We start from the raw sequence: 26,134 nt of genomic DNA, 5'->3' as shown, positions 1-26,134 counted from the left end.
AAGCCTAATAAAACCCAAAGTCCTCTAAATATATGCATTCAATTGGTATGAATCTACCATAAGAAACACCAACAAATATACACAAGTTTTAACAACAACAAAATAAAACCCTCAACAGCACCATGATCCTCTCCCCATTTTGCTGATTTTCACTTTTCAGAAGAAACAATGAAGCAGCTATTAGCCTTTTACTTTGTGGAATCCTCTTACTGAGATAAAAATCGAGCATATATTAGCCGCTAAATACAAAAGGAAGGAAGACAAGTACAGGGGAAATAAGGAGCCATACAGCTATAGACCTCACATTCCCTCTCACACTCCTGATGAAACCCAGAGGTCCCCCAGAAGAGTGCTTCATTTTCCAGAAAGGAAACAAAAAGCATTTAAAAAGTGATAAATGTACATAAAGAAAAAGAAACTCCAAAGCAAAAAAACAAAATACCTAAACTTGAGTAGACTCTGAAAGCATTAACTCAGTGAGCATAAAATAACCTCACAGATCACAAATCAGGTTGGGCTTCAAGGCTACCCTGTTACTAAATCAGAATTACACAGAAGTTTACTTTCTAACAGGTGTACCGCCAAAACACAATGGACATACAAATCAACACACTTATCCCATGATCTTGGTTTTCCCTGATGAGAAAAGGACAATAAACCAAATTATTTACTGATTTTATACAAGTTTTCATTTTTAAATTTAAACTTTTTGAAAAATACTAGCTCAATAAGAGATGTGAAATTTGTGAGAAAATGTAAGAAATACAGGTTCATGTTCAATCACAAAATAATGCAGAATTGCTGGTTAGACACTCATCAGGAAATGGTAAATATACGAGTAGTACACACTATGTCCATTTGAGACAGTAGTTTTTTGCCTGACATTTTTATTATTCCCAGAAGGTAATTCACCAGGATTGACTAAAACAAGTCAAAGAACAAGTTAAATCTTACTTTGAGTAATGTAATCTGTACATAATATCAAACTTTTCAAAAAATAAAGGTATGCAATAACTACTGTAATGTTATCTCATTGAAAGCATGTTCAGAATTGTTTCAATATTACAGTGTTTAAAAAAAATAAAAAAAAAAGTAAGGTATACCTTAATAAGATCACTTATGTCTGATTTCCATGAATTTGCTTCCTAAAAAGACAGAAGAAGAGCTGTTGAAACTTATCTAAAGGCAGACTCGTCAAGGTAAAATCCAGGGTAGATATCTGATCAATTTAAATGGGCACAATGAGTTCCTTGTGAACTACTAAATTTCACTGCACACTTCTTTAGGATTAGAGCACCACCTTCTGTCCCATCACAACCTATCTCAGTTAATTCAGGCCATTAACTTCCTTGTATGACAAAAGCTAGTGCTCATTTATCCTAAGCATCTACTTTCCCACTCTACAAATCTCTCAATGATGAGAAGTCAGTAGCTAACTACCTAACTGACTCAACTCCGCATTTGCTGAAGTCATCATCTCTGTCTTCCTATTGACCTTTTTTGTAAGAAAGAGATTTTAAGCCATTTATGTTAACTGTGTCTCTCTCACTTGCCATTTCTTCTCCCACCTTTTCCTGTTCTGTTGCCTATACTAAGATATGCTATTCAGTTAGTTTTTAGCAATAGTGGTAAGCAAATATTTGCAACATAAATTGGGCAGATGGCACCTGTTCTCTTACTGGTAAGAACACTTAAATTCTAAAGATACAGCAACAAACATCATGCAAAATATTTTTAGGGAAATAAGCAAGCTAAAAACTTCAACCACAGAAATGAACCAATATAATCATAGCTATTGCATTCCAAGCCAATTCACAAAATGTGAATTTTCAAGTCTTTCTTCTTCTCCCACAACAAATATTTACAAGAACAGAGAAGACCACACCAGATCAGGTATACCTTGCTTCCATGTGGAACCAGGTTAACAGACAGATAAAAGCCTCAATTGTTAAAAACCACCACCAAGTTGCCAGCACAGAACCACTCTAGCACCAAAGGTACAAAATCATTAGCATAAGAAACAATACAAGGATGCATGCTAGTCAATTATTTGGAAACAACACTCTTTACAAAAAGAAGTGGCAAAATGAGAAAGGAAGTAGCTTAAGTCATCCCTTGGTGACTGCAGATAAACAGAACATTGTTCTTCCCCAGATGGGAATGTTATATCAGCTCTGTAGCTCTAGTATCACAGGAATATAGCAACCTTAAATTAAACAAAGAAATAAAGCACTTTTTTTTTTTTTTTAATCCTGTTTTATGCTTGTCAGAATGGCTGTAAGAGCCTCTACAGTCTAGCCCATTGCATACTCATTGAGAAATTACTCAGGCTCAATGGGCTTCCACATACAGAAACAGCAATATTTCAAGTAACTGTAAACAAATGTCAGTCTTCTTACAGAGGTGGAAGCAAGGGGAACACTTTTACTGATACCAGACCTCTAAGTTTTTCTCCACATTTTTTATTCCCCTTTACCCAAACTCTTGGTCATTCTGATAACACAGACTTTACCTCTAGCATGTCATGCATTTTTCTTCTCAATTGTTCAAGATCTTGAAGTAAATCATCTGCTTTTTTCACCGTTTTCTCAACTGAACCGCAATTTTGGAAGCTTTCTAAATCAGGGACTGAATCTGTATGCAGAGCAGTATGCCTGATGGGAGAAACACTCTTGATTAAGTCTCATGGCTCCTCATGGGGTGCAAGAAAGTAGCCAACTGTGAAACTAAGCACTAATTTAAAGTGCAAGAATGACAAAACTTTATATAAATTGGAATCTGCTTTTTTCACCTTAGGTTTCAGACAGGTTATTGTGTTTTCTCTGATTACCACTTAACACCTTGAGCTGTATTCCTGTATTTTCAACAGTGAAACTACATCTAAAATTCAGATCTAACAGAGCAACATGTAAACTTTGGATACATTTCCATTTGAAGCAATTAACATTTTTGTCCATACTATCAAAAATAAAACAGTATATATGTAGCCATTTCTCATTACATTTGTGAAAATGTGACATCAAATTACTGCCTGGAGAAAATAAGTTTCAGACTGCATGACTCAGAACATTTCCACACACACTCTTAACACTCAGAAACTGTTAGGTGGGTGCCGCGCCTTCCCAACAAGGTGTTCTCATACAGCTCCCATAAGCCTGGAGTCTCACCGACAATGGCAGCTCCACTTTAACAAATGTCTGTAGAGCTGGCTTCTGACACTACTCTCCAAGCTGCTACAATGGAAGACACATACTTGCAAGACAAAAAAGTGACACCCACTGACCTCCAAGAAAGGTGCTACAAATGATCCTTACCAACAAGCCTTCATCTACCTCCAGTATATAACAGAAATGCAAGAGTAGCATAAAAATGTCAGTGGGCCAGCGCTTCTACTTCAGGCACAGATTTGCTAGACTGCTAGACCATGCCACTGACTCTATTACACCATCAATATCCAATGCATCTTTCTCAATTTCATCAAGACAAACAAAAAGTCCTCTTCAGTTTTGGATTGTGATGTTTATTTACCTGTCTCTCTCGGAATGACAGCTCATATTATTACTGTTTAATGCTGCCTTCTTGGAATCTTCAATCTGCCCCCGTGGCATTTCTTGAGAATTCAGAACGTGCTCGAGAAGTCTCCCTTGACCTAAGGCAGAAAAGAGAAGGCTAACTTTGTTCAGTACATTTAATACTTTCTTTTGCCTTCCAGATATTTCCCCACTATGTTCACTAAAGATACTAAAATTATTTTTAGATTTATATAGATTTAGATTGAAATATAGATTTATTTCAGATAGGCAAGTCACATAAAACCACTCACACTATCTTACTGTGATTGTGCTACATTATCAAAGTCAAAAACCACATAAATGAAACTGTGATGGCAATTAACTGAGTCACAGAGAAACATTCTGTTCATAATGTCACAGATTTATTGTGCTTCTTCTGTCTTGTTTCATTTATTCCTGCACCTATGGAACAACAGGAATAGGTGGCAGCTTTGTAAAAGACAGAAGCAGCATCTGAGAAGAAACTGATGTCCTTGATGACAACAGTACAATGGCTGGATCTTTTAAAAGCTTTTCCTCAGTTTTAGATCCTCAAACAATTCTAAAACACAACCAACTCAAAACCAAAAAAAAGGATGCTTTATTTTTTGATGGAATGTTCAAAACTGAGTTTTATGCCACCAAACTCTTCAAAAGCAGTAACAGAAAATTACTTCACATTGCTTTACATGTGCTGTTTTAATTACAATATCCCAAAGACCCTGTGGATCCACAGTTAAGGGTGGGGGGGCTGGGGGAGGGGATAAATTCAACCAGTAATAATGACAAAGGGAGTAGCTCTCAAATTTTACATTATTCTATATAGCCTTTCTTAAACATGGCAATGAATGGTCATTTAATTTTTTATTTGAGAAAGCATTTCAGTGAGCAATCATGTTGAGATGCTACATGTTAGATCTGTACCGTCATGAAGTCTTTAGTTAGTTAAGAGTGATTTATTCACAAAACCAACCCTTCCCAAATGTACTTTCCAATATTCTGAATATATATAATAAGTGCCAGAACAACAGCTCAGAATAGGTGAGGACCACACAAAGTAATTCCCACACCACACTATTCATGCCAGCGGAGGACAGGAGTGTCTTACAATACCTGCACTTGTGCATTTGGGAATGTTTTCCTTTTCTGTTACACAGTTTTCTTTCTTTGAGATTTTCACATTTTTTGATACAGGTTCTGGAGCGTATCTCCGAGGAACTGGTGTCTTTAGAGGAGATTTTTGTGTATTAATCCCACAACTCTGAAATTGGCTTGAATATGCTTCAGGGGGGAAAAAAAATAAATAAAAATGTTATTTAAATGTTAATAAATTGTTTCATAGGAAAAGAAATCTACAAAAAAAAAGGCAACATCATGATTTTTTTAAGAAAATGCAAAACATTAAAGAAGTAGTGAGAAAGCAAACAGGAAGAAAATGTCATACTGCCAAGTGCTATTATAAAGGCATAAAAAAAAAATTCCCCCCACCCCCCAAACCCACAACAAAAAACAAAGCCAACCATACGATGAATTAGTTCATTCCAAGCTTCCACGCAGGTGATTTCTCAGTGAGATTACTTTAGGTTAGGTCTCAGTCTCTCTTGGTGCAGACTAAGCACTTATTAAATATGAAACTCTCACTATAAACATTTTCAAAATATGTGGTAGATGTTTTATTGCCCAATGTACTATATAACCAATGATACAGACAGAACTGTTTACTATTCATTATTGATGTGAAGTAAAATCCAATATTAATGGCAAGAAAATTAATGCAAAACTAATACTGAAAATGAGATACTCAGAATTTGTCTTCACCTTGGGCAGGTGCACCACCACTGGTAGGAAATAAACCCCTCTGACAAGAAGGTATTTCGTTAGTGAGCAGTCGCTGTTCTGACTTTTCAGATTGTTTTGTCATGAGGCTGGAGGAAGGTTCATGAATTCGCTGTAAGCCACCTGTGTTGACTGCAGAGCTAATGAGATGAGACTAAGAGATAAAATTAGAAAGGATTTCTGATATACGCATTAGTTTTTTTCTCAAGTAAAACTTGTAACATGAATATTTGCCATGTAATCATACTGAACAGATTTTGACGTGCTATTTGAGAGAAGACACATTTACAACAACTTCAGAATGCAGACAGGCTTGGACATTATCCTGTCTTTCAAAAAGCACACAGGACTCTCTGAAGAAACTATTTATAATTGTTCTTAGACTTTTAATCTGACTGGATACTCACTGAATTAAAGATTCCTCAGTTATCAAAGGTCTAAATGATTTCTTAGTACAAATGAGAGTAATTTTACAATTTTTGCTTTTACTTTCCAGAGACACAAAAATTAGGGAGGGGAGTGGAGCAGATATCTGGAACAGAACCAGAAGTAAACCTTTTCCCAAAAAGGTCTAAGTTCATGTGCTGGCCACTGGATCTTTCTTTCTCTCTAATACTAAGACATGATCCAAATTATTATAATATTAATACAGGGATACAGAAGAAATTATTAAACTACAGCTTCTCCACTGTTACTTAGATACCTGAATATTCATTTGCTGCTCCTGTAACTTTTCTAGATGCTGAATCCGTTGCATCATGTAAGCATTCATTTGTTTTTCAAGCTCACTGACTCTTTCATGACAGTGGGGCTTCTCATGAAGAGTCTTCATATTGGTTTGTTGTCCAGCAACACTATGCAGTTGTCTGTCTGCCTCCTGTAGTTTATGAATTAATGCTGAAACTGAGTTAACTTTTGCTTCCAAATCATTTTGAACCTGCAAGACAGAAGGAAAAAAAAAAATTAAAAAATAAGGGGAAAAACCTTAGTGCAAAAGAGATGCAAGCATGAAAAGAATAAAACCTTCTCCCCACCATCATGGAATGACTTGCTTCCCAAAAGATACAAATAAAATCCTAGTTAGCACTAATGTTTGGTGGTTTAGCAATACTATAATATTCTTCTGTAAGAGAAATCAAATGGTCTCTGCCCGTTTGCCCATTGAGCCAAATCCAAATCAGCTCTCCCAGTTATACTGATCAGTAAGTCTGAGACTACTAACACAGAACAGTAAGCAGACACATTCAGTTCCTCTGGCTCTACTACCAACAATTTCAGGCTGGCTCAGAACATCTACTTTTTTAAGCCAACAAAAAACTAGCATTACCACAAGCTACTTACTTTAAGAAGTGGAGCTGTAGTAGCAATTGCAGCAGCAGTTGCTGCTGCAATGGTTGCTGCAGAATCAACTTCCCTATGTGCTGATGTGGTGTCATGACCAACACTTTCCTTTTTTCCTGTGGAGGCATTTCCTAAGAGCTGTACCTTCACCTCCTTAAGTACAGGAGTATTTTTGGTTCTATAAAAATAAACAAGTGCCTGTAAATAGCATTGTTTTCTCCAGATCTTCTCCAAGCAAATGACTTCCCACATGTATCATTAATATCACTACTTACATAAGCATTTCTCCTTGATGCTCTTGACATCTAAGAAACAATTTTATTCTCATTTTTTAGCATGACACAAGGGATTTATCAGGATTATGTTACAGATTTTAATATAAAAGGCACATCCCTGTGATGGGGATGGCAAAGCTCAATGCACTCACTAGTAGCAAAGTCAAACAGATTTCAGATCTTCAAGATTTCCAGCCTATGGATAAACAGTATGTGTCCTTATCTGTCTTTAAAATTTTACACGGGTTTGACGCAAACTGGGTTCTCTATCAGAGCTGATCTTGCTTGACTCTTGTATCTTGAAATCATTAATTCAAATAGTCCAAAGGCATTACCAACAATATGCGTAATAACCAATATACTCCAGTAAGCTCTGAATGATAAAAAAAACTGAAAACACCTTCATAGACAGCAAAAGAATACTAACAGAGAACCATAAAGAACGTGCTTTTTACTTACCAGCCATGCATTTTGGCAGAGACTGAGGAAATACAACATCTCTACAGAAACAGAACAGCTGAGATGGTAAGAGCACCAACATACTTACTTTTGCTTTAAAACTGCTCTCAAAGCCTCTTTCTGGCCAGTAGCATATTGAGAAATAACAACATCACCTGTAGGGAAAGGCACAAAACATATTTTGTCAAGTTAACTGACACAAAATGTATATTGCAGAGGTTGACACAAAGCATTATTTCAACATGCACAATTTTGCTGCAGGTCTGTTGTCTTCACAAAGCATATTATTTACTGTAATAACAACTGCTTCCCTTCACTATGTGGCAGACTTAAATCATGATGAGAGTAAAAGCAGGCTTAACTAATTTCAAATAGAATTGATGTTGTGAAAAGGACAGTACCGTATCTTCATAACATCTGTGGGAAAATGTCATATAAATGGTAACTAGAGCTCAGACAACCCATGCAATAAAACCCTGCAAATTCTAAGTGTTGACACAAGCCTCTTGCAGTCACCACAAATTACAAGTTTCCTTAATACCTTTAAATTATGCTAAAAGGATTGCAGGCTCTCCTTCATCCACTGTTTGCTGAGCAGAGGTAACAAACCAAGATGTGGAAGGTTCAGTGTTCCCCTGCTGCTGATTATACACAGCTAGTACACACATGCTGACAAGCCAGCTAGTTGTTGCCTCTGTATGAGTAAAAGATGAAACTATTGATTTTTTGCCTTCAACAAAGGTAGTGATTTGTGTTTCTTTCCTCTACAAAGTTACAGATATCAAAGAAACCTGCAGAAGTGTATTTTCTTTAAAAGGTGTTCACTTCCCAAAATCTGATTGAAACTGACTGGCATATGTCTGGCATGTGAAACTGACTGGCAGATTCAGAAGTTAAAGGAAAAAGCAGTGACAATGTGTTTTCTTAGATTCTTAAGGATTAAAAAGATACCTTCTGTTGCATTTGTAGGATAATTACAACAGTAAAAAGCATCCAAACAAGGTGTTTCCCCTCCACACCCCAAAATTCTCTATTCAGAGACATGAATGTTTCAGTTATCAAAAAGAATCTCAACACTGTGGTCCACTGGTAGAAGTCCCTCTCAGTTAATCGAAAGAGCTACATATGCTAGTGTAATGCCAGCAAGACCGAAGTAAAATCTGCAAAGCAACATTTGAATATCTTGACTCAAAAGTTTCTATATTGGACAAAAATACCCAAAATAAAATGAAAATTTAATCTTATCTCAATTAATCAGTTTTATTATGAAAACAGGGCCATAGCAGTACATCGATAAGTCTCACCTTTCGGTCTTCTGCCATCTTCCAGCAATAGCGAATGATCTTCTTGTACTGCAGCTTCTCTAGGATAATCCTTCAGAAAAAGAAGAACAGAAAAGCATATATCAAAGCTTCTGGATCAGTGGCCGCAATGTTAGAAGTGAATGGAACTGCAGACTATAGAAATGTAAGCATCTCCATACTCTTAAAGCAAGATCTTGGAACAAGACATGTTACGATTTCTACCACAGAATCATCTGGGCTTTGTACTCAAGAATTCACATTACATTTTAGGAACAAAACCCCTAGAAACACAATTAAAATTAAAAGTATATATTCCAAGTGCTGAGTAAGTGCATTCTCCTCATTTATGGCCAAAGAAGTAGTAGTGGAATGTGTAAATTTATACAAGCTGCTAATCTCAAACAATTCAGGAACGCTCATACGCAAAGAATTAAGCACCCAACACTGACTGTGGAACTGAAGGGGCGGAGCTGAATTTTCTTGAAGTGGTCCATGAATAATCAAAGTCTACAAAAGCAGCTATAAAGGAAAGTTAGGAAGATAAAAATCTGTTACTTATTTGGTGGTGTACTCCACCATACTTTTGAGACTTGTTCAGCTCACTAGTTCTACTTCGAGCCATGCAAAAACACTACTTCAGTCCTTTCACAGCATGGGTTAACTTTATCCTCATGTATGCTTATTGACATATGGATGCCCTATGGACAAGTTTCCACTTTATGTAAGAAGGAACAAACAAATAAAAAGGAAATATGCTTTTAAAGTATTAGAGTTCCAATAAACTAATGACCATTTCATTATCTATGATTTGAAGAAGAAAACAAATCTGCAGTTTTAGGTTTTTAAAAAATATTGTGCCATGTGTAATCAATTACACTAAAATTTAAAAGAAGCCTTGGTATTAATTATGCAACAGGTAGCTATAAACAAAGCCCTTCTCAACACTTCAGCATTAATATCACACTAGCAGCAACTTAAAGATGAAAGCAGCTGCACAGTTCCTGTGCAGAAGCTGAGACAAAGATTTGAGATGCTTTTACAGAAGCTGCAATTTTTTGAGAAAAAAGTTCTCTTAGTTCAGGCCTGCAAAAAGCAACATTGACCATTTCTCACCATTTGTGATAAAAACATGGGCTCTGTAGAATTTCCCACTGAAAGCAGACGTTCTGGATGTCCTTTAATACTTGAGACTCCTAAAATAAAAGCAGTTTTTACTGTGATCATAATGATTTGTTATTCATTTTCAATATACCTTGACTAACCCAAACCTAAACATTTCCTCTGCCTGTATCAAGGTAAGTAGCATGGATTGTGTCAGTTATGAATTTGAAGAGTACATGGTAATTACTACTGCCTCATACTATAAAAAACAGACTTAAAATTATTTACTTAATACTACTAAAATAGTTTGATAAAACAGTTGCAGAAAAGGATGCAATTTGGTTTTCTACCATTTGCTTACTCATCTTCTGTGAGCTTCACTGGTACAGGTAGCTGAATGGTGTATGGTGTTTGTGTCAAGCTGGTGGGGTATAGGAGGGGCAGGGCTGGCTTGTTTGTTTTCCAAAACTACAAAGAAAAATAGCTTTAACAAGGAAACGGTAGGTAGCAGGGAAACTTCTGAATAGTTGACCAGCTCTGAAACTTGTATTGTTTCAGAAAATCTGCAAAAACTGCAGACTGAAAAAGACTAGAGCTGAATAACTTTCTCAGAATGCCTACTTCCAACATTTAATATTTATTACCTTTCAAGTGTTCAATAAACACTTCTTTAAAAATGCAAGCTTGTACAGATCTATCTTGAACATCTACTGGCTCAAATTCTCCAGAAAAAGTCATCTTTAAAGAAGCAGAGAAAGAGGAAAAGCATCTAAAAGACACTTGATTTCTTCCAGTATAAAACCACAAAATAATTCACACAATTCCATAAAAACATTAAGAAGGCCCAAATATTGGGACTCCTCTAAGCTGTCTGTTAGCAGGAGCTATATTCTGTTTGGCACAATTCTGCTTGCTGACTACACTTTGGGCATAAAATTGGAAGAGATACAAATGGTTCTAAAACAGCAAGCTACAAACTGCATTAAAAACTGTGACATACAAGAAAGGCATCAATCTTCTTTCTTTAACTTAACTTTGATCCCTGAACACATACACTGTTTCATCCTCTGATGCTGCCTAAAACCTTACTGCCCAGTATATTTGTGAAATTAACAGACATAAGGAAGAAGCTCTTCACTGTTTGGGTGGTAGCACATTGGAACAGGTTGCTCAGAGAAGCCGTGGCTGCCCCATCGCTGGCAATGTTCAAGGCGAGGTTGGATGGTGCTTTGAGCAGCCTGGTCCAGTGAAAGGTGTCCCTGCCCATGGCACTAGATGATGTAACTAGATGATCTCTAACATCCCTTCCAGCACAACCACTCTATGATTACTCTATGATAAAGGTGAGAATTACCTAATAATTAAAGACTAGGAACCTGGAGCCAGAACTGGAGTTCTGTTAGCAGAGCTATGACTGACCACCTCACCCTGCACAACTCGCTTTTCACGTGCAAAACACAGCTTGGCAAAACAAACAGACAAGCACGACTTTCTGAAAGCATGCTAGCATTTTCAGAAGAAAAAACATTCCTTAGTTACGAAGCTACTGCCTGACTGAAAACACTCCACAGCTATTTTAGCTGGGCCCGAAGCCGCGGGCTCGCCGTAAATCACGCACCTGCCGGGGGTGCTGGGGTTACTACCCCGCGCGGGGCCCTACACGCTGACACTGAGGCGGGAGCGCAGGGCGGTCCGCGGTCACGCAAAGCCGCGCCGGTGGCCTGGCACGGAGGAACCACTTCACACAGCTTCCTGACAGCGACAGTCACTTTCCTCACGCGGCCACCAGCAGCTGTCGCAGCCTCAGCGAGCTTCTCCCTCTGGACACCTGTGGAGTGAATGAGTACATCGCCCGCCGTGAGGCTGCCCAAAGAGTCCGGGCTGAGGCTAGAGCTGCCTTCCGTGTCCATGAGAATCTCGTCACGGAGATCCGGAGGGGAGCCCAAAGCAGGATCGTGACAAAGAGGCCACGCCTACGGGCCGGGCGCTAAGGCGGCAGCCGCCCCACCGCCTGCTCCCGCGCAAGGAAAGCGGCCTGAAGGCTGCGGGAAAGTGCTTCCCGCCGCGCCCCGAACACGGCTGCACCGCCCGGCGCTCTGGCTCACTCAGAGCCCCTTCCACCGCCCATGCCGGAAGCACCCGCTGCCATGGCAACGGCGCCCCGCCGCAGCCCTTCACGCGTGCGCGGAGCCCTGTCCCCAATAGTGTCCGGAAGGAAACCCACTCCCGAGCCCTGCTCGTTTCCAGTAGCGCAGCGCGGGGGACAGATAAGAGCGTTGTGCTTCCGGCGGGAGCGTAAGCTTGCCGGTAAGTCTGTGCTCGCTGATTCTCTTTCCTGCGCGGGGACTTCATGCGCTGTGGGTGAGTGCGGGCGCCGCCGCTACTGACGGTCCGCTGCGGGCGGGAGGGCCCTGGCGGGGCCATCAAACGATGAGGTACAGCAGTGAGGTATGGCAGGCTGGGGCCGGCCGCTTCCGGGGCAGGCTGGGCTGGGCTTGGGACGACGGGGATGAGGGATGAAAGAGCTCCTGTGGATGAAGGAAACCGCGTTCCGCTTCTGGAGCTGTCCTAGTGCTGGTTTCTGTCCCTCCGCTCGTACCGGCGCTGTTGGTCGGGGTTTGGCGTAGTTGAGGTCTCCCTGGGCAGAGAAGTTCAAGGTGCCCTTGAAAGTTAAGAGCTGAAGGATGTAGTTAAAAAAACGGAAACAAGCATACAAAATCACGGTGAAATTGTTTTCTCTCCAGCCACTTCAAGTTAGAGGCTGATGTTACTGTGTCAAAAGTATCAGGCTTAATCTAACTTAAATAGGCAATCACTTAGGAAAAAAATGTGTTTTCTCTCAGGGCAGTCACCCTTGGGTGTGCTCAGCCTGTTCAGAGGGGTTCTCAGGTGTCTGATACTAGACTATGGTAACTTTAGCCTTGGGAAGTCTTCTGCTATTGATTACTTTTGTCATCAGAGCAGGGTCTAGCCCACAGCCATGAGGTTGTGAATGATAATAATATGTGCACCAGGTACAGTCTATTATCCAGTCATCTTCTGACCACTCCCTTTCTCATCTCACCATGTGTCTCCAAACACTGAAAGTAGCATGTGAAATGAGGAAGAAACCTTTTCGCCATAAACTTTATGTGGTTAGTTTTGCAGCCTGCTTATTTCATAGGTATTTTTTCTCATAGTTTCATGGAAGAGCTCCAGGGCCTTAACGAAGGGAGACGTTCCTTGCTGTTGGTACTTTCCCAGTGAACGAGCACATCCAGACCATGTGGCCCTTGTTACAGAAGTTTATTTAGAGATAACTGCTTTCTTCAGTGTGACATGTTTAAAAATGCAGTGCTAAATTCTCAAACCATGTTTAGCCCAGAGAAAAGTAATCCAGGCTCTGTAGGCTTAAACCTGAAGCATGCTGGAGTTGTTTGAGCAGCTCTGTAAGCTCTGTGGTGCATTAGCTGAGGTGCAGAGCCCTGTAATGGATTCTTCTGTCACCTATTTTTTCTTGTTCCACAGGCTGGAGAGAAAGGGGACAAACAACAGGAAAATTTTAAATTATATATTTAATAGACTTTAAGAATAAGCCAGATATTCTGGGAATGTTTAGGAAGTGCGGTTTTAGATGTTTAAGGCAACTATCTATAATTTATGGCTAATGAAGAGGTGCAGTAGAGCCATACAATTTCACTGCCAGCTGTGTAGAAAGCATAAAATACCTGCAGAGGCACAAGAGTTTCAGACACTTTCAGAGTGTCATTGTGCTGATTTAAATCAGAGCTATCTCCCAAGTGCAAGCGTAAAAGCTTTGTGGAACTGCAGTTCACTAAATCTAATTTTAAGCTTGGCAAAGTAGTTGGAGAAGAATAAAAGGTGAGGTTTGCTGCAAACAAGCATAACGAAGCAATACTGAGTGTCAGAAAACAGCACTGACAGTTGAAGCCTTTAACTGTGCTTGGGAGAGGGCAAAAGTCTTTCCTGTTCGCTATGTTTTCTAACTCTCTGTTTAATAATCTACTTAATCTGACTTTATAGAATTGTCACTGATTTTCCTTCTAATAGGCTGAGAAATCTCAAGTGGGGTCACCATCCATTTTCACAGGTTGTCCCAAATCAAAGTCATGTCCAATTCTCCTAAAACAAATTAGATTATTACATTAACCTGAGTAGCCCCTTCTGAGCAACCATAGACTCTCCTTAAGACTAATGTTTGCAACTTATCCGCCCATGATGAATTCTTGGTTGTGGGGGTATGCAGCTTAAACTCAGTATCATGTGCTCTTTGCCTCCAGTCCCTGAACTAGCTTACTGTGCAGTGGCAAAGCATAATGCTAAAAGGCTGATGTTATAATCCCTTTGCTGCTGGAAGGGAGTGTTGGGAGAGAGCACACTTGTGACAGTTCCACAGTGCTATTTTTAGTTGCTTAGTTTTCTTTCCATTGTACAAATTATTATTGTCTCTTTGTTCTTGTTTAGAAGGCTTGCTTACCCTATCCCTTACCCCTGCCAAGAAACTGGAATAGTTTAAGATTTCTAACACATTAATGTCTTGCTCAAAATTTGGCAAAACGTAATACAGGATTAACTGTAAGTAGCCCTCGCTAAAGGGCTGAATGAACTTTTTTCACAAAGAGACTGCACTTCAGTGCTAATTTTTCTTCTACAAGTTGACGTGAATTAAACTGAAGGATCTTATTCTTGTTAACATGTAATATTACTTTGCATTATCATCTGGGATAGGTCTTAGATAATGTGTAAATTAAGGGAAAAGGAAGACTACCTTTCAGTATTCTACTAGGAAACCAGCAGGGATGCTTTCAAGCCTCATTTACTGTGTTGGATTAGGAGTGTGAGTCTTCCATGAGGATAATAGCTTAAATTCTTGGATCCATGATTGTTCATTCTTCCCTTTTCTTTTGCGTATTTCACTTCCTTTAAGGCCATTCTTATTCTTTTGTGGGTTTTTACATTTAATTCACTATGTTCAATGACCAGAACATTTGCTCCAATTTAAGTGTTTGGTGAGAATGTAGCTACATAGAAACCAGGCATCTGCATCTCTGCAAGCTGTCCTATGCTGCATTTATTCAGAGTGGCTACAATTCCAATACTTGCCTTTCTTCCTTACTGTCTTTACAGATGGCATCGAAAGTCACTGAAACTATAGGCTAGAAAATATTATTGCTTGCTTCTCCCTCCCACTCCCACCCTAGTTCTACTGTGTGAGTTTGAAAGTATTTATAGCATTTAAAGTGATTAAAAAAAAATAATATTCTATAACTGTTTGAAAGGCTTAAAAGGTGTCTAAAGGACAGTAGTTAACAGGTGTATCTGTGAAGGTTGCATGCCTGGACATTTTTAACTGAGTGCATTTAAAATAGATAACTTTTTTTCAAGTGGATGGCTTGAAAGTTTGCTAGCAAAGCTGCGTTTAAACACACTTCAAGGACATATAAAATTGATTCTGTTGTAAAATGCCGCAGTTCATATATATGATTTTTGCGTGAAACTTGACTTTTATCTTCAGAACAGGTGACTGAATCACAAGCAGTAGAATATGGCTGGACAAATCTCAGAAGCTGATCAGATCAAGCAGGTAAGATGCTGTATTCATGAGTGGTGTCTTCGAAGATCTTCTGTTACTTTGTCACATAGAGGAAAAGGTGTAGGGCATAGAGAAGGACAAAAATTTCTTGTTCTGTAGCAACCAAAATTTAAACATTTGGGCCATTGACAAACACAGTATAGTATCTGATTTGAAATACTAGCAGCATTTGCTGCTGACATATTCTGACTAATAGTAAATTTTTCTACTGACTCATTCTTGAGATGTTACTGTCACGAAATGGCCCATGCAGCTGTGCATAAAAAACGTTGATGTAGAAATTTTTCTTAATACTCATTGTCTAATTTTTATTTATAGTTCAAGGAGTTTCTTGGAACATACAATAAAATTACAGAAAACTGCTTCCTGGATTGCATAAAAGATTTCACTAGCAGAGAAGTTAAACCAGAAGAGGTAGGTATATGCTTTTAATGACCCTTTGGTAGAATTGCTGTATAGCATTCGAGTTTCAGAAGCGACTTAGGAAGTTTTGATCTTTCAACTAGTTAAAAAGGTAGGTAGCAGTCTTTAGTGGAGTACAGGTGTCTGGAATGTAGCTTCCAAGTTAGAAAGGAAGCGACTTAGTGGAAGAAACAGCTTGTCTGTAGTTTTGCTTCTCCAGATACGTCCAAGGTGATGCCAGATACTTCTCTGCACCCTAACAGTCTGTTTGCAAAGAGAAGTCAACCAAGCAACCAAAGTAAAGTGCTTTTCATGATTAAGATCATCAGCTACAAACTATGGGCTAGGACCTCTTGAGGTTTTGTCATTGTTGTCTTTTCAGTATGTATACAAAGGGAGTCTTCCTGATCTTACTTGAATATTGGCTACTTATTCTGTGTATTTCATTCTCTGAGCTGTCAGTGGAGGTTCTTGTGCCTCAACTTCTGATGGATGGTATCTTTATGGACATGGAAGTTGCCTACCTACAGCCTGCATCCCATTCTTTGAAGGTAGAATCCTACTGAAATACTTGTTTACCTGCCTATGTTCCCTGCTTTGTAGTGAGCCACAGAAATGCAGGTCTCCAGAGCTCTGGTTGTTAAATCCACTTCTGCATTGCAGGAAGCTCCATCACATCATAGACGTCTGCAAGAAAGATTAAGCTCTCAATTACATTAGTTGCATGGGTTTTGCCTCACCTCTCCTCTCCTGTTGAGAAGCTGTTTCAGAAGCTCATAAATTTGTTGGTTAAAAGTCTAATAAACTTTGCATGACTCCACTGGCAGAAAAAAAACAACCCAAAGTTTTAAACTAACCATTGTTTTTGAGCATTTTCTGCCTCCTTGGACTTTAACTCCTCAGCGCAGGTAAAAATTATGTCTCCTTTCAGCTTTTGTTCTGCTGCTCTAAACAAAGCTCCCTTACCTTCCCAAGATGGATTCCTTGTTTCCCTGATCTTCTCTGCATCTGCTTTAACGTAACTTTTATTACCTGTAGGAGGTCAGAATTATTCTAGGGTTTGTACTATCTTTTAACAAGTCATTTTGAATTACTTGAACAATACAAGGAGTGTCGGTTAACAGAACTGGCAGAGGTGTTGGCAGCACATCTCTTTACCTTTCTGGATGGTATTTGATTTCTGTCAGAGGGTTGCACTTTCTCTGCTACACAAAGTGTTACTAGAATTTCTTTAAAAGTAGCAGTTCATATAGTCTTTCATTGAAGACCTGAAATCCAAAACAAATGAACACTTATTGGAGGGGAATTAAAGATTTAGACTCCCAAAATACTTTTAGATTCCTTTTTTTTTTTTTTTTTTCTTTTTCTTTCTTTCGTTCTGTGGTCTGCAAAGGGGCCATGTCAGTAGCACAGGAACCATTGAAGGCTAGGAAGAATCTCTCTGATGGGAAGTAAGTTTTGCCCATGATTATCCATTATGGGGTTTCCTGCAGAGCAGCTGGCTCTGGCCCCTGCTGGGAACACAGTGGTCTAGATGCACCACTGGACTGATCTTGCATGGAAATTCCTATGTTTCTCTTCAAAGTTGTAGTTTCTTAGTATATAATTAATCGTAATACCTCTATGAATGTCCTTTGAGAGTCTCCATTTGAAACAACAGCTTCTGACCTTTTTCCCTACAGCAAGACTGCACTGCAAGTCTAGCCTTCCCCAGGCACCATATCACAAATACCACACCCTCTGGTAGCAGTGGCTTGGGGTAGTTCCAGAATTTGTTTCCTAGTGGAACTTAACTCCTGCTCAACAGGTTTTGCCATAGCTGATTCCAGGTCAAGGAGAGAGAAGGACAGGTGGTATGCACAGCTGCATATGTTTTTTCTTGTTCATTTTTAGCCCCTCTGCTTTTCACATCCCTCCATGCTAAGCAGAATCAAAGCAATTTCAGATTTTCTAGTAATCAGGCAAATTTGGTGTCTTTCTATCTAAATTTGCTAACTTTTACAGTGATAGTAAAGGCTTAGAACCACAATGCACAATACCCAATTGGTAAAACTGTTGCTCAGAAACCATCTCATAACTCTTACTTTACACTTAAACCCCCTACCTCAAACCTCTAAATTTAAAATATGTTGCCATGGGGGGAATAGGCCCAGGTATTTATTTCCCTGTCCAGCTGAGAACTTGAGGATACTCTGGTTGCTTTTGTGCAGGTTAACCAAGGAGGTGCAAGAAGACTGACAGAGTTAATAGGAACTAGAAAAGGTTAAACTGAGCTGGCATACAGTAGACAACATCTGACTGTTAAAGATGTGTGCTTGTAAACAGAACTTTAAAGAGACACTAATTTAATAATTTGTTATTGCAAAAAAAAATGCTTTACATACTTTAATTTCTCAAGAGGAGTCCAACAAAGAAACGGTAATATCTCCTAGATCTTCATGCTTTCCATGAAGATTGTCATATGAGAATTTATATTAAAGGATATTTATATTAAAAGATATTCCAGATATCCTTCAAAAACTAAACTTCCCATTTTCCACTGTGCACAACTAGGCCCTCATCTTGAGGCTTAACACAGAATATGAGATGTAGTCATCACACTGTTTATCCCTGTATATGATTATATTTTGGGTCCTGTTAGAGGAAGTGTTTTAATTACTGTTTGAAGCTTTCTATTTCCCTCTTCCTCTAGATGACTTGCTCAGACCACTGCCTACAGAAGTACTTAAAAATGACACAAAGGATCTCCATGAGATTCCAGGAGTACCACATCCAGCAGAATGAAGCTCTGGCAGCTAAAGCAGGACTGCTTAGTGCACCTCGTTAGATAAGGGCGCTCTGTTCAGACTTTACAAGCAGTGTCAGTGTTTGTTGGGCAAGAACACATTTTGGATTTTCTACTGTCGGGATGTGTGTCCAGCAACTCACAGTTTTAGGTGCTGTTCAGACAGTAGAAACTATGAAAGGTTAAACAAGAAATTAGTCATGGTGGACTGGCAATGGAGGCTGTTTCTGAGGTTCTTTTCACTCTACAATGAAATACTACGGACAGAAACTTCTCCAGGGCCTGCAGACTGATATGTTTAACTTTCAAGGGTGGTGGGAGGGTTATGCTTCCTTTCTGCTAGGACTGATTCAGATAAATAAATGGAATATGGGAAATACACTTTTTTTTATTTAATTAAAATGAATGGGAACTATACATTTGTATGTATGTTCTTTCCAAAGATACGTTTTAAAGACACTGTGCTTAAGCAGTGTTTTGTTGGCTGTGGTCTTGTACCTCAGCTACTACAGAGTTCTGTTTGTTCATTGCTGATTTAAGTTGCTCTTAGATAACAATTAGTTATTTGCTTTTAGCAGCTGGGGATTTGTGAATGTGTAATTTCTCTTAATTTGGGAAGCCATCCTCACAGAGCCTTGTGATCATTCTGACTCTCCTAGAATGGTGATGATGAGAGTATCAAGGCACAGGTGGTTATAAACAGATGGCTGCTGTAACCAATGGGTTCAGGTAGGCAGAGATGCTCCGCCACCTTATCCTGAGGTTATGTTTCATGCTTCACCACGTCATTTACAAGGGATGCGAGTGCATCATTAGCAGTGCTTGTGCCCAAGGCAGCTCCTTGTTTCCCCTGGGGTTCTCCAAATTCAGCTCTTGTCTGGGGCAAGCATGATGCACTCCAAGCAACTAAGCTTGGAGTGCAATTCCAATTTCTCCTTTAATTGTGAGAATGCCAAGATGAAGTACAAGGTATGCACAAAACAATGTTTCTTTTGCTGCTGGGTGAGTACAGAGAGAAGTCTGTGGAAACCACTTGTTCTGATGTGGTTTTGGTTGAAAGGCTTCTGACAGCTGAAATCCTGCAGTCACACTAGCAGTACAGTAGATGATAGCTAACAGGCGCATTTTACTTACAACTAATGAAATACAGCAACAAAAGGAACTGAACATCAGGATTACCATCCTGCCCATATGCTTTTTTGTCATTACCTTCCCTGTAGTTTTTTTATTTCCAGCAGCACTTTGAAATAATGATTTTCTGCCTGTTTTCAGCTGTTTATTTTTTTAGATTGGAGGGTTTTTATCTTTACTACTCCAGCTCTCAGCCCTCCAGGCTGTGGATTACGAGGCCTGACACCAGCACAGTATACATGCTGCTTGCACTGGATGCTGTTCTGTTTGCTGCTGTTTAAAGCTGCCACAACACTCCACAGAAATCTGTTTATGTGTCTTTTTTCAAAGGTGGAAGAAACAAGTATGTTCCTGCAGTCTCATTTACATGTGTTTTCTACTAGCCATATTGCAGCTTTTTCCTGCATAGCCCATGCCTTGTTACCTCAGAGATGGCTAAGAGCTTACTCTAAAATAGTAAAGGCTAAAAAAGAGCCCCAGTAAAGCAGAAAGTCTCTGATGTTGTGTTCTCAAAAGAATAACATGTTAATAATGTCTAGACTGCTTGCTAACATTGTTATGACCACCACTGTTATGGTGAATTACAAACAATATATCCATAGTAAAGATTTAAGGCTTTCTTTAAAGCAGTCTTTTTGCTAAACTTTGGAAAGTAATATATGATTGGAATTATTTTCTGTTGTACTTCAGAGTGCAAAGAGAACAGTTGCTCAGAAAACCCCTCTCTACAACTACCTGAAAAATGGAGCCAGGAGGTAGCTGATCTCTTTTCCCAAGCAACAAGTGACAGAATGGGGTAACACCTTAAGCTGTGCCAGGGGAGGTTTAGGTTGGCTATTAGGAAAGATTTCTTTATGGAGAGGGTGGTCAGGCATTGGAACAGGCTGTCCAGGGCAGTGGTGGAATCGCCATCCCCAGAAGTGTTCAAAAACTCTGTAGATGAGGCCCTCAGTGACATGGTTTAGTGGTGGAGTTGGCAGTCCTTGGGTAATGTTTGGACCTGATGATCTTAAAGGTCTTTTCCAACCTAGTTGATTCTATTCTATTAAAAGTATCACTGGAAGCATAAGCATTGGTTTGACAGCTGCTACCCTGATAAGCTGGCCAGACAAAAATTCTCAACTTCCACAGAAGCAGTGTTCTTATAGCAACTGTAGCTTGCTTACAGATGTGTCTGTAATCAGAGTGGAAAACAAGTTGCAATATTGCTGTGCAGAGATGCATGCTTTTTAGGATAACCATTTTTGTCCTAGTCTAATTGACTCAGATCAGAGCATCCCGACATGTAGGAAGTCAAGGAAGAGGGCCAGGAGACCTGCGTGGCTAAATAGGGAATTGCTGGGTATGCTCAAGTGGAAGAGGAGAGTTTATAGGTCATGGAAGGAGAGGCTGGCCACTTGGGAGGAATATAAGGCTGCTGCTAGAGGATGTAGGAAGGCAGCTAGGATGACTAAGGCCTCCTTAGAATTAAATCTGGCAAGAGGGGTCAAGGGCAGCAGAAAGAACTTTTTCAAATGCATGGCAGATAAAACTAACACCAGAGGCAATGTAGGCCCGCTGATGAAAAGGATGGGTGCCCTGGTGACAGAAGATATAGAATCATAGAATCATAGAACACAGGTGTAGGACCTTGCACTTGGCATGGTTAAATTTCATGAGGTTGGCATCAGCCCACCTCACAAGCGTGTCAAGGTCGCTCTGGATGGCATTCCTTCCCTCCAGCATATCAACCGAACCACACAGCTTGGTGTCATCAGCAAACTTGCTGAAGGCGCACTCAATCCCACTGTCCATGTCAGTGACAAAGATGTTGAACAAGACTGGTCCCAACACCGATCCCTGAGGGACACCACTCATTACAGGTCTCCAGCCAGACACTGAGCCATTGACCACAACTCTTTGTGTGTGCGGCCCCCCAGCCAGTTCTTTATCCACCGAGTGGTCCATTCATCAAATTGATGTCTCTCCAATTTAGAGACAAGAATGACGTGTGGGACAGTGTCGAACGCTTTACACAAATCCAGGTAGATGACATCAACTGCTCTACCCCTGTCCATCAGTTCTATAGCCCCATCATAAAAGGCGACCAAATTGGTCAGGGAGGATTTGGCCTTAGTGAAGCCATGCTGGCTGTCACCAAGCACCTTGTTGTTTTTCACGTGCCTTAGCATGCTTTCCAGGAGAATCTGCTCCAAGATTTTGCCAGGCACAGAGGTGAGACTGACTGGTCTGTAATTCCCTGGGTCATCCATTTTCCCCTTCTTGAAAATGGGGGTTATATTTCCCTTTTTCCAGTCATACAGAGATGGCAGAGTCACTGAATGCCTTCTTTGTCTCTGCCTACTCTGCTGGAGGCAGTCCTGAAGAGCCCTGTACCTCTGAGACCTTAGATGAAGTCAGGTCAACAGAGCGGTTTGCCTTAGTCAATGAGGAATGGGTTAGAGACCAGTTGAGCAATCTGGACATCCATAAATCCATGGGTCCAGATGGGATGCACCCGCGGGTGCTGAGGGAACTGGCGGGGGTCATTGCTAGACCATTCTCCATCATCTTTACCAAGTCTTGGGAAACGGGAGAGGTGCCTGAGGACTGGAGGAAAGCAAATGTCACTCCGGTCTTCAAAAAGGGCAAGAAGGAGGACCCAGGTAACTACAGACCAGTCAGCCTCACCTCCATCCCTGGGAAAGTGGTGGAGCACCTTATCCTTGGTGCCATCTTAAGGCATATCAAGGATAAGAGGGTTATGAGGGGCAGTCAACATGGCTTCACCAAAGGGAAGTCATGCTTGACCAATCTCATAGCCTTTTATGAGGAAATAACACGGTGGATGGATGGTGGCAGAGCGGTGGATGTGGTCTACCTTGACTTCAGCAAAGCATTTGACACAGTCTCCCATAGCATCCTCACAGCTAAATTGAGGAAGTGTGGTCTGGATGATCAGGTAGTGAGGTGGACTGTGAACTGGCTGAAGGAGAGAAGCCAGAGAGTGTAGTCTATGGGGTGGAGTCTAGTTGGAGGCCTGTATCTAGTGGAGTGCCTCAATGGGCCAGTACTGGCACCAGTATTATTTAATATATTTATCAATGATTTAGATGAGGGAATTGAGTATACCATCAGCAAGTTTGCTGATGACACTAAGCTGGGAGGAGTGGCTGACACGCCAGAAGGCTGTGCTGCCATTCAGTGAGACCTGGACAGGCTGGAGAGTTGGGCAGGGAATAACTTGATGAAATATAACAAGGGAAAGTGTAGAGTCCTGCATCTGGGCAGGAACAACCCCAGGTTCCAGTATAGGTTGGGGAACGACCTGTTAGCAGTGTAGGGGAGAGGGACCTGGGGGTCCTAGTGGATGACAGGATGACCATGAGCCAACACTGTGCCCTTGTGGCCAAGAAGGCCAATGGCATCCTGGGGTGTATTAGAAGGGGGGTGGTTAGTAGGTCAAGAGAGGTCCTCCTTCCCCTCTACTCTGCCCTGGTGAGACCGCATCTGGAATATTGTGTCCAGTTCTGGGCCCCTCAGTTCAAGAAGGACAGGGACCTGCTGGAGAGAGTCCAGCGCAGGGCAACTAAGATGATTAAGGGAGTGGAGCATCTCCCTTATGAGGAAAGACTGAGGGAGCTGGGTCTCTATAGTTTGGAGGAGACTGAGGGGTGACCTTATTAGTGTATATAAATATATAAAGGGGGAGTGTCACGAGGATGGAGCCAGGCTCTTCTCGGTGGCAAACAATGATAGGACAAGGGGCAATGGGTACAAACTGGAACACAAGAGGTTCCACTTAAACTTGAGAAGAAACTTCTTCTCAGTGAGGGTGACAGAACACTGGAACAGGCTGCCCAGGGAGGTTGTGGAGTCTCCTTCTCTGGAGACATTCAAAACCCGCCTGTGCACATTCCTGTGTAACCTTATCTAGGTGTTCCTGCTCCGGCAGAGGGATTGGACTAGATGATCTTTTGAGGTCCCTTCCAATCTCTAGCATACTGTGATACTCCCAAAATACTGTGATCTTTCCATACCTTTCAATCCATGTGACTGTTTGAAGAAAGATGATACAAATATACTCTTAGGTTGGAAACAGAGCGCATCCACGTAACTAAAGCATCCATGTGACCCAGAAAGCAGCAGTGGAAACTTTCTTAAAGGTTTCTGAAAGGTTAAATTGCTTTGCTGAAGTTTGACTGCCTGTTGCTTCCTTGATGAGTCAGCACATCCTGATAGCAGGCTCAGATCATGTTATTTAGAAAACTGCACCACATAAGATTTTAAGAGAATCTGTGAGTTGAGAATGGTTCATGACAGTGTTTCAGTGCCTTTCAAGTGTTTTGTCAGCATGTATTCTCACAGCATTGCAGCTGGTCATTCCTCCTTGGAGCAAGATCACCCATCGCCCAATTCTCACAAATATTTAACTGCAAATGCAAGAATTAGTATTTCTACAGCACCTGGATGGACATCTGTGAGGCTGGGACAGTCATGTGAAGGCTGGGACAGCTGTATGAAGGCTGTAAGTGTCTATGAAGGCTGTAAGTGTCTACAAAAGCAGGCCAGGCTATGTGTTTTCTGCCCTAGAAGAGTATTCTGACCTCCATGACAGCTTAATCTGGAGTGTTCTCCATCCTTATCGTTGAACAGCTTCAAGTTTGCAAGGCATAATGAAATATACAGCCAAAATCAGAATAAAAATGAGGATACAGCTTAGTCTCTGGATACGGTATTTATGAGGAGGAGTGTGGAGAGTGGGTGAATCACCTTGATGGGACATGTTAGGTTAGGGGCAGGAATGGAACCAATTCTGATTGAAAGAGCAGCAAAGGATGAAAACTGGAGTGCTGCTGAGGAAGGAGTACTAAGAAAGCTGTGAAAAAATAAGAGTGGAGGTGGGAGGGCAGAGAAGGCAACAGGAGCACAACCTCTGAAAACTAGCTTGATGGAAGGTGAGCTAGTGAGCAAATGTTCATGTGGAGGTGATGTTCATTGCAGCAGACACAGGAACACAGACCCTTCCTTCTGAAATGTCTGAATGAGAAGGCTAGGAAAGTATGCAATTGCTAATCAGCCCACACAAAATAAAATTATTTCAACAACAAGGGTCAAATGAGAGGCTTGCTCCAGAATGCCCTGTACATCAGTGGTACTGGTAGAATAATAGAATCAAACATCTGGAAAATTTTAATAGAGGTTCCTTGAATTCTCTCAAGGACCAGGAGCAAAGTCCTAATTTCTGTAACCTGCTGTTGAGCTTCAACTACCAAGCTCTGTTGGAAGGCAAACAAAGTATTTGACTACAATCTTCTGTAAGGGAGGTGTGGGTTAAACACCTAATGCCCAGAGATAAATCATGGCTATGACTTCAGTGCAAGGCAGCTTTCCTCTGCTCTCTTAAATACCTAACTCTGAGAACCAGAGTCTAAGCAACAGCTGTTTCTCTTAGCCAGGCTAGGAAATCAGCACACAGCATTTGTGGGATCCTGTTCTAATCTTGGGAAGTTCATTAAGCTCAGCTCCAACATTTCTTCAATGACTCTGGCCCAAACTCTAAAACCTGCAGAAACACTGAGAGCTTGTGACACCTAAATATGCATCCTACTTGCAACCTGAGTTTGAAGACGACAGCATTAAATGAACTTTAAATAAAGTTACAACTCTTCTAAATACTAGATTACTATGTTGTTTGGGGTTTGCTTTGTTATTTTTGTTTTACCTTAACTTGATGCTTCAGCGTTTTGGTGCTCTTTCTGTAAACACAACAGGGATTGTTCAACATTCAAGCTTTAGCAGTTCAGGACTGTAGAATGATGACTGTGAAATACGAACTCACTCCTCTAAACAAGATAACAAGGTTTTATTGAGGGACAAAGTCAACAAGGCAAAAGCAACAGCGCTGGGAGCATGACCGTAGCCAGAGGCACAAGTGATTAGCATTTGTTACAGGTTTATATACTTTCACTATTACATTAGTTATATGCATACTCATAATTCCCTCATATGGGCAGGGAATATAATAACTAACTCCCGGAACTTACTATCGTAAGTCCCCTCCTCTTGGTGTCTGCGCACTGCTCTCTGGTGATTGTGGGCAGGGGTCTTGAGGATGAAGTAAGCAGTCTTCCTCTTGTGAGTAGGGGTCTTCAAGATGGAGTAAGCAGTCTTCCTCACAGTGTACTTTTCACCTTTGGCACAGTTGGACGCCCCAGAAATCACACAACTAGCTGAAACCAGCTGTATCTGTAATTCTTCTGATAACTAGCAAAGATTTAAAACAGTGTAACCTTCCTGCAAAATTTATTGCAGGATGGGCAGACAAGGAGTATCCCAAGCCAGCAGATGTTTGGGAGGCTCTGTCTCTAACTGAT

At 40.7% G+C, this 26,134-nt stretch overlaps 2 protein-coding genes and 1 long non-coding RNA gene across 11 annotated transcripts in view; 1 reads left to right on the top strand and 2 right to left on the bottom strand.

Annotated features, from left to right (window-relative positions):
• The window catches only part of KIAA0586 (KIAA0586 ortholog), a 76,537-nt gene extending 64,625 nt beyond the window's left edge, over positions 1-11,912 (bottom strand). For 6 of the 7 annotated variants that reach the window (XM_061343624.1, XM_061343622.1, XM_061343621.1 and 3 more), the window contains exons 1-11: positions 11,486-11,912; positions 9,880-9,959; positions 8,767-8,836; positions 7,551-7,617; positions 6,729-6,906; positions 6,091-6,324; positions 5,370-5,541; positions 4,665-4,832; positions 3,529-3,649; positions 2,513-2,654; positions 1,104-1,145 (exon numbers count right to left, since the gene is read on the bottom strand). In XM_061343624.1, the coding sequence (XP_061199608.1) occupies positions 1,104-1,145; positions 2,513-2,654; positions 3,529-3,649; positions 4,665-4,832; positions 5,370-5,541; positions 6,091-6,324; positions 6,729-6,906; positions 7,551-7,617; positions 8,767-8,836; positions 9,880-9,959; positions 11,486-11,777 (1,566 nt within the window). In that variant the 5' untranslated portion in view covers positions 11,778-11,912. The remainder of the gene's footprint in view (positions 1-1,103; positions 1,146-2,512; positions 2,655-3,528; positions 3,650-4,664; positions 4,833-5,369; positions 5,542-6,090; positions 6,325-6,728; positions 6,907-7,550; positions 7,618-8,766; positions 8,837-9,879; positions 9,960-11,485) is intronic. The other variant, XM_061343623.1, reaches the window with a different exon arrangement.
• A 136-nt stretch (positions 11,913-12,048) lies between these two features.
• TIMM9 (translocase of inner mitochondrial membrane 9) lies at positions 12,049-19,064 on the top strand. 3 transcript variants are annotated; one of them, XM_061343821.1, is made up of 4 exons: positions 12,049-12,174; positions 15,383-15,451; positions 15,779-15,874; positions 18,555-19,064. In XM_061343821.1, exons 2-4 carry the CDS (start codon positions 15,413-15,415, stop codon positions 18,687-18,689), a joined length of 270 nt encoding a protein of 89 aa, XP_061199805.1. In that variant the 5' UTR covers positions 12,049-12,174; positions 15,383-15,412; the 3' UTR covers positions 18,690-19,064. The 3 variants fall into 3 exon arrangements, with proteins under 3 accessions (XP_061199805.1, XP_061199806.1, XP_061199804.1); XM_061343822.1 differs by lacking the exon at positions 12,049-12,174 and adding an exon at positions 12,279-12,302; XM_061343820.1 differs by lacking the exon at positions 12,049-12,174 and adding an exon at positions 14,989-15,077.
• On the bottom strand, positions 15,742-25,579 carry LOC133207162 (uncharacterized). The gene is made up of 2 exons (XR_009723960.1): positions 25,483-25,579; positions 15,742-16,894 (listed from the first exon to the last, which is right to left on the bottom strand). It is a non-coding gene; the product is annotated as an uncharacterized LOC133207162 (long non-coding RNA).
• Positions 25,580-26,134: the final 555 nt, after the last annotated feature.

This window comes from Neopsephotus bourkii, unplaced genomic scaffold (genome assembly GCF_033783945.1).
Source record: "Neopsephotus bourkii isolate Nb327-2 ecotype Australia unplaced genomic scaffold, CSIRO-AGI_Nbou_v1 NB_1825, whole genome shotgun sequence".
Classification (NCBI taxonomy): domain Eukaryota; kingdom Metazoa; phylum Chordata; class Aves; order Psittaciformes; family Psittacidae; genus Neopsephotus; species Neopsephotus bourkii.
Note: the sequence above shows the minus strand (reverse complement) of the source record. Positions and strands in the feature narration are given on the sequence as shown.

Excerpts from the sequence above, each read along its gene's own strand:
- TIMM9 (XM_061343821.1), top strand. The coding sequence starts at position 15,413 with ATGGCTGGACAAATCTCAGAAGCTGATCAGATCAAGCAG. Across the intron at positions 15,452-15,778 it reads AAGCTGATCAGATCAAGCAG|TTCAAGGAGTTTCTTGGAAC; the intron begins GTAAGATGCTGT and ends TTTTATTTATAG. Across the intron at positions 15,875-18,554 it reads GAGAAGTTAAACCAGAAGAG|ATGACTTGCTCAGACCACTG; the intron begins GTAGGTATATGC and ends CTCTTCCTCTAG.